This window comes from Sesamum indicum, linkage group LG3 (assembly GCF_000512975.1).
Source record: "Sesamum indicum cultivar Zhongzhi No. 13 linkage group LG3, S_indicum_v1.0, whole genome shotgun sequence".
Lineage (NCBI taxonomy): Eukaryota > Viridiplantae > Streptophyta > Magnoliopsida > Lamiales > Pedaliaceae > Sesamum > Sesamum indicum.
In genome coordinates this window covers 24,420,008-24,433,146 of record NC_026147.1, presented here as the reverse complement: position 1 = coordinate 24,433,146, position 13,139 = coordinate 24,420,008, and the positions used below count along the sequence as shown (strand labels likewise).

Sequence of the window (13,139 nt, the reverse complement as noted above, 5' to 3'; positions counted from 1 at the left end):
GTTGGGCTTGAACAGCCTATTGAATATTTTTGTTTCCAGTTATTATTATTATTATTTGATTATTATGACGTTGTAGCTGCTAACTTGTACGATAAAGAACGTCAGCCAAGACTTGTCTTCAACAATTTCCAAATCACTCTCCAATGAATTCAATTTCAGCGTAACTATACATGGTAATATAGTAGTATATCACTAGGTCATGATTCATCCCGTCTCTTTCCGCTATAAACCGAGCCATTGTATCTGGACTTCATCTCATGAAATGCTTAAACCATGTGTACTCAAACCCTATAAATTTTGTCAAATCCTTCGCAAGAATACCGGTATAAGTTCAGGTGTGAATTTTGTTCTTAACAGCTGTTGCTGCATTTCGAGGATTCCACCAATCATGGCTTCAGGAGTATCCACCACCCCTTCAACTCAGCAAGAGCCTGTTTCAACTCAGAACGGGTCGGCTCAGAATACAGCTCCCCGACCTCTCCAGGTCTATCCCATTTCGATTTTATTTGTTGGTTTTTCTTTTTGTTCTCTTTTCTGTTTCTTGTATGATGGGCATATTTCGAGATTGAGTTTGGGTGAGCCCTTCTGGGTGCTTTGCTAAAGATTAATTTTGTGCTACTTGTGGATTGTTTGGTGATCCCAAATTATTGAAGTTTTCAGTTCGATCTGAATTTGGGGGGCGAAGTGATTGTACCTTTGAACTCCACGAAAAGTGAGGGACTTGTGGTCTTAAAATCTGCTGGTTGTTTCAGTATTTTCCAAGAAAATCTGCAATCATGCTTGCTAATTCCTCTGTTCATTGGGAGTAGTCTAGTTTGAGCTTGTTGTCAAGTAAGAAAATATACATTGAGAACTTCTGCAGAAGATTTACCTTTTTCTTCTGTTCTTTCTTTTCCATGTTCTTTTTATGGTTGTGCATCTTTTAAATGCGAATTTAATCCATTCATTAGTATATGTTGTAAAGTGAAAATGAATTAATTTGCGGACAATTGGAGATCTCATTTCATCCGTTCCTCACACTTCCAAAACCTTCCAATAAATCCTATTAAATTAAGTGCTATAGGATGCAGCTAAAGATTGATGAATCTTACGACATCTATCAAATTACAGCTACAGATTGACGAACGAACTCTTCTGATGTCTTGGTTTCTCGTAATTATTTGTGTCATAAATTGGACCAGTTTTGATTCTATGAGTTGCATTTTCAGGTTGCGAAGCGCTTGGAGAAGTTCAAAACTACAATTTTCACACAAATGAGTAGCCTCGCCATCAAACACGGTGCTATTAATCTTGGACAGGGCTTTCCCAATTTTGATGGACCAGAGTTTGTCAAAGAAGCAGCTATTCAGGCCACTAGGGATGGTAAAAATCAATATGCTCGTGGGTACGGAGTTCCTGACTTGAACTCTGCTGTGGCTGAACGTTTCAAGAAAGACACTGGACTTGTGGTTGATCCTGAAAAGGAAGTTACTGTCACCTCCGGATGCACAGAAGCAATAGCTGCCACAATGTTAGGCTTAATAAACCCTGGTGATGAAGTCATCATCTTTGCTCCCTTCTATGATTCCTATGAAGCGACACTGTCCATGGCTGGTGCTAAAATAAAGTGCGTCACCCTGCGGCCCCCAAATTTTTCCGTTCCCATCGATGAACTTAAATCCATAGTCTCAAAAAACACTCGTGCAATCCTGATGAACACTCCACATAACCCCACAGGAAAAATGTTCACCAGGGAAGAACTTAACGCCATTGCCACCTTATGCATAGAGAATGACATATTGGTTTTCTCCGATGAAGTTTATGACAAGTTAGCTTTTGAAATGGATCACATTTCCATTGCTTCGGTTCCTGGGATGTTCGAGCGGACTGTGACTCTCAATTCTTTGGGGAAGACTTTCTCACTAACAGGCTGGAAAATCGGTTGGGCTATTGCTCCTCCCCACTTGACGTGGGGTGTAAGGCAGGCGCATGCTTTTCTCACCTTTGCAACATCCACTCCAATGCAATATGCTGCAGCTACGGCCCTCAGAGCTCCTGATTCTTACTATGAGGAGCTGAAAAGGGACTATAAAGCCAAAAAGGCTATCCTTGTGGAGGGTTTGAAGTCTGTGGGTTTCACGGTCTACCCCTCGAGTGGAACCTACTTCGTGGTGGTGGATCATACCCCATTCGGGCACGAAAACGACATTGCATTCTGTGAGTATCTAATCAAGGAAGTGGGTGTGGTAGCAATCCCGACGAGCGTCTTCTATTTGAATGCAGAAGATGGGAAGAACCTTGTGAGGTTTACTTTCTGCAAAGAAGAAGAGACTCTAAGAAGTGCAGTGGAGAGGATGAAGGAGAAGCTAAAGAAGAAGTAATACCCCTCTGATTTGGTAGGCATTGCAGTTGTGTTGTGTGCATGTAGGTGCCCAGAATAGGAATTTGCTTTCCATTTGATCAAGAAATTGTTTGAAATAATTTTCGTGGAATTGGGATTTACTCCTTGCTACCCTATTTGGTGTCAGACTTGAGACAGAATTATATCCATAATTTCTTAATAAATTAAGTTGTTGTACCTCTTTTTTTAAGTGATGATGACAATAGAGTTATTAACTTATGAATGAACAAAAGAATTGCAATTATTGAATTGACATGCAATAATCACTCAACTCATAAACACAAGTAAAATTGATTAGCTGAAACAATTCTAAGTAATTACATCTCTTTTTTTGACTCTCTGTATAATTATTTAGTATTGTTTTGTCATAAAACGTAACTCCAAGATGTCTACATCAATTGTCATAAACCACTATTACCCAATTGTTAATAATTACCAAATATGTGGGAGCAATAAATGATAGTTAATTAAACCAAATTTTTGGTAATTTAATGCATTGCTGAAAAAGTATATATAACTCTGCTTTTTGCTTGGACAGCTTTTGGTATTAAGTACAACTTCCAAAAAGCTCCGCCCTACATTTGGATCTAAACACACTCCTAACAATTTCTTATATCTATAATATTATTCAATAAATATAAACTGGCGATCTTGACATCCTTATATTAATATTTTGTGATTTAAATTATATTCTTTAATTGATTAAATAATTAATTCACTTAATTTTAAATTTTTTTATTAATATTTAATTATTCAATTAACATATTTTATTTTTATTTGTAATATATTTTAAAATATTCATGAAAGACCCACGTACTGTTAATATATTCTTTTAAAGAAATGTTTGGAAATTTAATTTTTATTTAGAAAAATTCATTAAAATTTGATGCTTATTTTATTTTGTTGGGAAAACAAAAAGGTGAGGAAAATATATAAAGGCAAAAGTGCGAATCTAGATCCGACGGCCATGTCTATCCGTCATTACAGGGAAGTCCGCCATCGGACAGTTGAAACTAGGGCCAATATCCACCAAAGATCTTCCATCTACGGTCGATATAAATGACAGGTGGTCCCACCACATCGCCTTTCTCCGTATAAATATATGCCTCCACATTGGGCCCGGTCCACTCTGTACAATTCCTGTACTGGGACTGCTTTCTCTCTCTCTCTCTCTCTCTCTCTCTCAAACTGCTCTGTGCCTTTCTCTCACACAGCATTTTCCTTTCAAACTTGAACTACGCCCCTGCTTCACTGCTTATCCTGCGCCAACGCCGGAGATGAAACCGGTGTTCCAGTACATGATAAGAATATCTAGGTACAGGAGCTGGACACACTAGCTGGAAAAAGATCCTTCGCCGGAGATTGAATTAGAGGACTTCACTTGGCAATGGACAGTCAGAGAAGCCAGGCGAAGCTTACAAGGTCCAACTCTTCACTACTCCGGTCTTCCCCTACCATCCGGTCATCAATCCACAGTTTATCTTCCGTTAGCGAGATCACACCTGATCAAGAAACAGAAGACCTCGAGGAGCAAAAGCCCCACAGCAAACCTAGTACGCCACCTGTTCGATCCGGTTCTGCGCGTTTCGCACCGGTTCTTTCCGTTCTCTTGCTCTCAGCTTACACCCTTTTCGCCTTTTGCAACTGGGATGACATGTCCACCTCGGAGAATTTACTTTTAGCTTTAATATTTGTCGCGGTTTTGCTGTTTTTTGTCTCGAAGAACAAGGCTCTACTCAACGAAAATTTCAACTTCTGCAAGCAATTGTGTGATGAGTATGGGAAAAGATTTGGGCTTTCTTGTTTTACTTCCAAGAATCATTCAAAAACGGTGCAATGGTTCATCGGCGAGTCAAATTTAAACATGGAAAGAAAGCAACAAAACAATAAGGAGAGTAGTATTAGGAATGTTGTAATAGAGGGGGTGGAGTTCTATAGCAATGGTGATTTCTATGAGGGAGAGTTTCACAAGGGAAAGTGTAACGGAAGTGGAGTGTATAATTACATCGTAAATGGGAGGTATGAAGGGGATTGGGTTGATGGGAGGTACGATGGTTATGGGATTGAAAGTTGGGCTAGGGGAAGTAGATATAGAGGGCAATATCGGCAGGGATTGAGGCATGGGTATGGGGTTTATCAGTTTTATACAGGGGATACATATGCTGGAGAGTGGTGCAGCGGACAAAGTCACGGGATTGGAGTCCAGTCTTGTGCTGATGGAAGCTGTTACATTGGGGAGTTCAAGTGTGGGGTTAAACATGGCCTTGGACGTTACCATTTCAGGTGATAATTTGATCTCGTTGGCCCTTGTTTCTTTTAGTTTGGTTCTTCTGTTTTTCCTCTTTCAGTTCTTAAAATTTTGTTTAATACGTGAAGTTGTATGTGGGATCTGTTGTTCACTTGATATGATGTTTAAGTTTGGTTGTGGAGAAGCATGAGTTTGATTAAATTGTAGGATAGTTTAGTATGCTTAAGATCTTATCAGGTTGGAGGAGAGGAAGATCGTTCTTTTCTTTTTCGTTTTCTGAAAAATGCAATTGCTGTGTTTTGTGCATAAAGTCTTTCTTAATAAGAGATTATCCAATACCTTAATTGCTTGTATTTGAAATTGGTAACTTTCAAGTTTCTCTTTGTGTTTCTAGATACAGTCGATTTTCTCATAAATAAGTTGCACAGTGTTAGTTGGATGCTCTTGAAAAAGTAGCAACCAAAAATGATTTGACTTTTGAAATATTGTACTACAAATTCAAAATCTTTTCCGCCGTGTAGTTATGTGGTCCTCCGGTAGGCGATCTTATAATTAAATGCTAGTTTGAGATTAATGATGTTGAGTGCACAAGTTTGGATTTGAGTTTCGTGTCTTATCCGTCAATACGTTTGGAAGCTCCACCAGAAGTATACCAATATTCCAAAACACTGGTTGATGTAATCATTCAGTTGTTCAATTAGATACTACATCCTACTGATGCAACTTCAATATTATGTCATAGGAATCGAGATAGATATGCTGGGGAGTATTTTGGAGACAAAATCCATGGTTTTGGAGTCTATCATTTTGCCAATGGACACTGTTATGAAGGATCATGGCATGAAGGGCGCAAGCAAGGTTATGGCATGTATACTTTCCGCAACGGTGAGATGAGATGTGGTGAATGGGATGGTGGCAATCTTTTGACTCCTCTTCCCCCTCTAACTGATGCAGTCCTTCGAGCAGTTCAGGTACATCAGACTTATTGTCATTAACTATATCACACAAAAAGCATTTCAAGCCAGACTCTTTCTTAAACTCTTCTACTTTTGCAGGCTGCTAGGCAAACTGCTGAAAACGCAAGTCACCTTCGCCGGGTAGATGAGAAAGTGAACAAGGCTGTGACTGCTGCAAACAGGGCTGCTACTGCTGCAAGAGTTGCTGCCGTCAGAGCCGTTCAGAATAGGATTCACGGAAAGTTCTGCGATACTAACATTTAAATCGAGAAGCAAGCAGTTTGTACCGTAAATTTACTCAATTCTGTACAAAAGGTATGGAACGGGCGCCCCGTTAAGCTAAAAGCTCACCGGTGGTTGAGAGTATGTTGTACCTGGTTTGATAATACAGTAACTTGTACATAGATCCATGTATACATTACATCTATGAAAAATCAAGTTTCACCAAAGATCCTCTTTTTGCTTCAGTCCACTTGCAATTATGAGTGTTTTTCTTTTGTTCTGGTGGGGTTAAAAGCATGAGGCCCGTATTTATTATGTTCATAGCTGCCTGTCTCTTACAGCCATCATTTCTTATTATTGCATCAGTATCTTATCTCAATGTTAGTGCTGTGTTCTGGTCAAGATTATGCTTCAAGAAGCAGCAAACATTATATTTATTGTCAGAATCTTTCTGAAACCATGGATTTCACCAAGGCAAGGATGGGAAAAAAAGGGTGAATCCTCAAAAATCTTTGGTTTGAAGAAATGGTACAATAATTGCAATTTGTACAGCCCAGTTTATCTGCTCCATCCACCTTTCTTTTGCACTCAAATTGATATTTTTCACTTTGTAACTAATATTACTAATTTCATAACTTGTATTCCCACTGAAAACTACCCTCCCTTGTTTGGGTTTGTCGTCCATCCGAATTCGGAGATTCTAATATAACCAAGTTGCTTTATGATTGATGGTTTCACATAACCAATACGGTTTTGTCGATAGCAGCAATGAGACGAAACGTAACGGATCTTACTACCTTAAAAAACTTGTTTCAGAACCACTCGTTCCAAGTTGCAAATTTCTGAGGGTAAGATCCCTTAATTAAGTTGTACGTGACAAATCACTTCTAAGCAATATCTGATTAGGGAGAAAAAGGAAAAATTGCATGAGAATACGAATCATACTATATCAACATATACGACTCTCACAACTTACTTTGTGTAATTCTCATCATCTTGTTTTTTCACACTTGATGCCTTGGGATATTGTTTGGTTTGTGTTTATATTATTGCAAATATATGTTGCTAGAAATATAAAATATACAAGTACAACAAATCATCATAATGTATAGAATGTTAAAATACAGCATATGCAACTCAAACTTAGAAATGTTAGAGTCAAGACACTTATTACTGTTCTAAAACCCTGCATGCAAATTTTAGTGGATAATCAATACTCTAAGATAAAACCCATTAGTTCTTAACAGTATTTTATCCTATATGCACGATCACGAGAAAATTAAAAATTAATCGTTAGTCACATTGCCAAAACACTTGTGAGAGATAGAGTATTTCAAGAACTTCATTTGAAAACTTCTACTTATTGATGTACCAAAAACGAAAAAGAAAGATGGATGGCTTTTAAATAGTTTAAAGAATTTGACTGTTGCAACAAATTAAGTGATCTACTAAAACCTAATAATCATCTTAATAAAATCAATATTAAATGGACATAAATATAAAATTTTAATAGCCAAATACTTATTAAATCTCATAATTATATTATTATAATAATGAGATCACAAATCTCAAATAAATATCAAACTAAACTAGCATATTAAATCAAAATAAAGTGTTGAAAATAATTTGAGAATTTAAAAAACTTATTTCCAAGTTATTTTCATCTAGGGATAATGAATGAGTATTTTTTCCGACATGGGATCCCATATTTCATTAAATCTGTGAAGGCTGACGTACCTCTTCATCTGATTGTGTTGGTATCTTTATGTTTTATTTTTATAAACACTGAAGCAGATGCATGTGTGGTGGAGGGCTTCTTCTCCAACTTTTCTTGTACATGCATTCTCGATCCGCAATCTCTGTTCAATGTCATTTTTTAGTATGGAAAAGGCAATTACTACTCTACTTTTGCCTCTTTCCAATTTTTGAAATTCAAAACCTGTTTAGCTGTTCTTGTTCTTTTTCTTACATTTGCTTTACTCAAACCCCCCACCCCATCCAAATCTCTTCCAACTCTACATATATAAGAGACTCCATTTTAAAATTAAATCAATTATGATATTTAAATTCAAATTTTACCAATTAATTATACAAATCCAAGATGTAGCTAATTTAAAAAGAAAAAAAACATGAGAGGCTGATCGTACGTACGTACGTGTCTGTCACATGTAGTCATGATAATTTATTACAAGAAAATCAGAATTGTAGGAGTCGAAATCTATTAATTATTAAATATGAATAGGGAAGACATCAGCATCAGCCATGACCCAATCCCTTATCTCAAACACAACTATATTTTATTATTAAATATTGGGACCCTATTCCTACAGTACAACAAGAAACATTATCTCAATTGGAAAACCTAAAAAAATAATTGTAACTGTGGGAGATGTGTGTGTATATTTAAAAATTTCTTACTCGAAATTAAGTTTGAACTAATTAAATTAAATATGGAGCAAATATAATATATTCATAATGTAATTAATTTTGTTTAAAATTATAAATCCATTTAAATTCAACTTGACTATATATATATATGATAGGGCATAAGTGTAGCATATATATATATATATATGTAGCATGGTTGATGGTCCTTTCTTTCTTGATTTTTGAAAATTAAGGATTAAAATAGGATAGCATTCCTAATTTTGGTTACCCTTTTGGGGTCCAAACTCTGGAGCTCACCTCACATCCCCCAATGACAATATTATTTATAACATGAATGGGACTACTTTGATGCATTTCTCCAATCTCTCATCTCCTCATTTTTAATTCCTATTAATTTCCCTCTCCTTTTCCCTAATTCAAGCAACTTATAATTCAATCAACACATTAATTAATGCATGCTGCTTAATTTAATGAAAATTATTCCTACGTACCTATATATATATCTTCATTCTATTGTATATGTATATATATACATTTCAGAATTATTGGACACTTCAAAATTGGAACTTGCTGTATTACTAATTTATGACGTGAGATTATCAATAGAATTCCAACATATAATTTTTTAATTATAGAATAGAATGTGGGTGGCGGATAAACATTATCATCTGTCCATGCAATTCATGGGTGTTTCATAATTTTATATGGGGTTTGAGGGGACATTATTAATGGAGTGGATTGACAGTCCGTAGCTTATCCATGACGTGGACATCTTCTTCATCATATCTTCTTGTTTATGATATAATTGTGTGTGTGTGTGTGTGTCTCAAGTTGCTTCACTCACATTTTTCTTCTTTTTTTTTTTATAAAATATATATATACAACTCATCCCCTATCACAATTTCAGTTTTTGTTTCTTTCTTTAAATGCTCTGTTTGAAGAAAACATTAAAACGAAATTCCAGCTAATAAACCCTAATGAAGTGGTCAAGTGGAACCTTAAATTCTCTATGTTGTAGTAATGATTATATCATATATTGTAGTAATAAATGAGACTATTATTTGATCCATTCTAAACATAGGGGCTTTTCCCAAATATGAATATAAACCCATCCCCTCCAATAACAATCTATCTTCCTTTTAATGTTTCCTTTGCATATTTTCGAATTATGGTTTGTATATAAAAGTTTAGCTCAGTCGTTCATGAGCAGAATTGAGGATGATAAATCTGGGCCTAATTTAAAAATACAGGTTTGGATCTAAATCTGGGCCTACACCTGGATAATTTCGGCCCTTTAATAAAACCACCTATCAAATGAGTTGGCCCATTAACGACTTGGAAGAAACGATGGAAACTATAACTACTTGGACAGAATCACATGTAAATGGGGCGTCCGAGTTCAACTGATATATGTGTACCAAGTGAAAAGCCCAGAATCAAATGAAGGATACATATAGTTTGATTTGATGATGTCATCATCAAATGGTAGGTAGTCATGAGATGAGACTTGAGAGCATAGGATTCCCCAAAAGACAAAGATATTCACGTGAACGTGATATCCACAAGCCTAGTTCATGAGACAGGCGACACCCATGAAATAAATCAAACTCTTTTTCATGCATCAATGCTTTAAGGCCACATGCCATGCTGCCCTAATCAATTTGGCTGCTTTCATCTTCAAATAATACTAAACATATATAGTACCAGGTCCATAATTAATTTCTTATTACGATTACGTGATATAATTTTTATAATTCTGACATGATGAATTTGTATTATACTGACGTGATATAACTCTTATAATTTGACGGCAATATGTAAGTGTTACGGCCCAACAATAAATGATGCTAAAATTATTTTTTATTGGTTTGGCTCAAATAAGAACAAAATTTCATCAAATCATGAACTTGGAGGATGACCCACAACATTGGTCTTGAAAAGGCTGAATACAATGTAAGAAAAACAATGAGAAATGGTACACTGCGATTCCAAAATTGTCCAGAAGAGGACAACGCCATGTGCGACATTGGCTTCGACATACTAGCTCATTAACAATATTCGGTCATGTTCAGACAGATCTTAATTTAAGGTTTTTAATTTCCAATCTTTAAATAACCCTAATTAATGTCTCTTCAAATTTGATGCACTACAGCTGAAATAATTAAGTACAAGGTTAGTACACAATTAACTGATCAATTAAAATAATATTGTATGACTAATTATAACAATGAAGCGATAATTAGGTCCTATTGAAGACAACGTTTAATTAGACAAGTTGATCCTTTCACACGGGCTTTAAGTTTACATAATTGTCGAAATAATTAATTATTATATAACGTAGAAATATTACAATTTTTTGCATTTCAGTATCAATATATTTTTGAATGAAAAATTCAACCTTGATCATCCAAAACAATCCTCTCAAGAGTTACTTTTTCTGTAGCAGTGATAACACACTTGAGAATTCCAGATGAATAAATTAAGCACTAAGTATTTGTCCTTCCTTATCATACGTATACAGATATTTATTAATGAATAACATCATATCAAAGGAATACGTACATTCGAGTGAAGAAAATACGTACATTTCTCTCTTGTGAAATACTTTGAATTTCACAATAATTATAAAAATAAATAAATAAATAAATAAAATATATTGGTGTCACTGTCAGCAATGTCTTCAAGAAATAAACTGAAGATCATCCAATGAATAAACAAACAAATAAATAGTTTGAATTGTTGAAATTGATGATCAGCAGAAGCTCCATAATCTGATATCGCTATGATCTTCGTAAGAGTACTCCTCCATCATCACTGGATCAAAGAACATCCCATTGATCATCTCAGTGTACTTTGGGGATTCAAAGTTGTACCATGAGGCCATAACCTGATCAAACTGGGGCGAGTCATATTCATCCCCGGGCGTTGCTGCTAAGGAGATGAGATCATCGTCAATCCGGAAACTCATACTAGTAGGGTTAGGAGGAGAAGATGATGAAGAAAGTGATGGAGATGAATTTGAGTATTCAAGGGATGATGATGATGATGAAGTAGATAAAGAGGAAGAAGGAGAGAGTAGGGTGGAGGGTGATTGTGGGCTCAAGTTGTTTTCAAGAAAAGAGGCATTGGCAGCTGCTGCAGCTGCAACCCTTTGGATGGATTTTGGGGATAAGATACAACTGTCAGGGTTAAGATATTGTTGTTGGGGGGTTTTAGCAGCTGGGATAGGGAAATTGAGATTGGCTGATGAGCCTTTGAGGCATACAAGTGCAGCATCATAAGCTCTAGCAGCAGCTTCAGGGGTGGAGTAAGAGCCTAACCAAATTCTTGTCTTCTGGTTTGGTGCTCTAATCTCAGAAACCCATGATCCCCAGCTCCTCATTCTTACACCCTTGTACTTGTTCTTGCATTGAGAAGAATTAGTCTTTGTTGATGAAGGGATCCTCTTGTTTTCTGCCTTCACCATTCTTGAAAACCTCAGCTGATGATGATAAGTTGGAGACCAAATTAATGTTATTGAATTTTCCCTTTTGGTGTTGCCTCTCTCTCTGATGGATCAGCTGTTGTTGTTTGAGGAGGAAAATAAGCATTTGATGATATTTATAGATGGTGGGGGTGAGCAGCATCCAGTGAAGATGTGATTGTCTCTTTTAGTCAAGGAATGGTTATGTCAATATGTATGGCTGACAGATATTTTCCACTACTTTTTCTTCATTTAAATACATATATATATTTCAAATGATGACAATGGCTTCTCTATATATCCCGCTACAGGGTAAAAAAATAAAAAAGGAATTAAACCATCTTTGATTAAAGATGCATGATTTATATTTACTGCTCTTATTCTGTTGTGAAGCTCATCATGGCAGTACAAAATTTCAACTTCATCACAGCTTCTTGATTGGAGATAATTAAACAAATATATATATGTCCATTAATCTCTTGACTTAAACCACAAGTTGCTTGAGTTGATCAATTCTATCAGGATAAAAATCTCAAATTTTACCTTTAATTAGCTCATCATCCAGCAATATGTAGAGTCATTCATTCTCCACATGGGTTAGGTTATCATTAAATAGAGTTAAAAAACCAATTAAAAATATATATAATAATCATGCACCACTCTAATTAATATAATTAAATATATATATATATATATCTTAATGAATGTTTGTAGTTCTATATTGTATCTTAATTTATAATGATATGGTAAAGAAAGAAACATAGGATTCTAACATCATAAGCGCGCACGCAGCTTCCAGGATTTTGCGCAGGATGCTTATATATATATATATGAGTGTTTGCTTGTCGCAATATACAAAAATGAAAAATAAAAAACTCAAAATACAGGAGGAAACTAATATCATTAATGTTTGCAGAAAAAAATAAAAAGAGGGAGAGAGAGAGAGAGAACAGCTGGTGCTTGTCTGTCATGCATGAAACTCTAAAAACGCGTTTTGAGGGAGGGGGAGGGCCTTATCTATCTTTATCTCTGTCTCATATTTTTTTATCATCAACAGGATTCAGTAATTATACACAAATTAATACACACAACACACAGTGACATATGCATGAGAATTGAGATGAGACGAGACGCAGTTTATGTTCTCTTTCTGTTCTGAGGGACAAATTAAATGGCGTTTAATTTGGCATGTTCCCCGCTTCCTCAAAATTTCATTCATTAAGGTTAATTGTTCTGTTCTTGTGGGATTAATCATTTTTAATTATTAGCCACCCCATAATCACCTTTTTATATCAACTCTAATAATCTCTAAATATACAGTAAAACCTCTATAAATTAATAAACTCACTAAAATAATAAAATCTTCCGGTCCCGACTTGGGCCTTTGTAAAAAATCATCAAATTCGATAAGATAATAATTCCGGTCCCGACTTGGGCCTTTGTAAAAAATCATCAAATTCGATAAGATAATAAAATAATAAT

The 13,139-nt window shown here is 35.6% G+C and overlaps 3 protein-coding genes across 3 annotated transcripts; 2 read left to right on the top strand and 1 right to left on the bottom strand.

Moving 5' to 3' along the window:
* LOC105159484 (probable N-succinyldiaminopimelate aminotransferase DapC) lies at positions 93-2,568 on the top strand. Its single transcript, XM_011076561.2, has 2 exons — positions 93-484; positions 1,209-2,568. The coding sequence occupies exons 1-2, from the start codon at positions 200-202 to the stop codon at positions 2,358-2,360; spliced, it is 1,437 nt and encodes a 478-aa protein (XP_011074863.1). The 5' UTR covers positions 93-199; the 3' UTR covers positions 2,361-2,568.
* Positions 3,507-6,051, top strand: LOC105159483. The gene is made up of 3 exons (XM_011076560.2): positions 3,507-4,663; positions 5,371-5,599; positions 5,684-6,051. Exons 1-3 carry the CDS (start codon positions 3,768-3,770, stop codon positions 5,846-5,848), a joined length of 1,290 nt encoding a protein of 429 aa, XP_011074862.1. The 5' UTR covers positions 3,507-3,767; the 3' UTR covers positions 5,849-6,051.
* Positions 10,639-11,748, bottom strand: LOC105159482 (ethylene-responsive transcription factor ERF014). The gene has a single exon (XM_011076558.2). The coding sequence runs from the start codon at positions 11,658-11,660 to the stop codon at positions 10,947-10,949; it is 714 nt and encodes a 237-aa protein (XP_011074860.1). The 5' UTR covers positions 11,661-11,748; the 3' UTR covers positions 10,639-10,946.

Excerpts from the sequence above, each read along its gene's own strand:
- LOC105159482 (XM_011076558.2), bottom strand. The coding sequence starts at position 11,660 with ATGGTGAAGGCAGAAAACAAGAGGATCCCTTCATCAACAAAGACTAAT.
- LOC105159483 (XM_011076560.2), top strand. The coding sequence starts at position 3,768 with ATGGACAGTCAGAGAAGCCAGGCGAAGCTTACAAGGTCCAACTCTTCA. Across the intron at positions 4,664-5,370 it reads CTTGGACGTTACCATTTCAG|GAATCGAGATAGATATGCTG; the intron begins GTGATAATTTGA and ends ATTATGTCATAG. Across the intron at positions 5,600-5,683 it reads CAGTCCTTCGAGCAGTTCAG|GCTGCTAGGCAAACTGCTGA; the intron begins GTACATCAGACT and ends CTACTTTTGCAG.
- LOC105159484 (XM_011076561.2), top strand. The coding sequence starts at position 200 with ATGATTCATCCCGTCTCTTTCCGCTATAAACCGAGCCATTGTATCTGG. Across the intron at positions 485-1,208 it reads CAGCTCCCCGACCTCTCCAG|GTTGCGAAGCGCTTGGAGAA; the intron begins GTCTATCCCATT and ends TTGCATTTTCAG.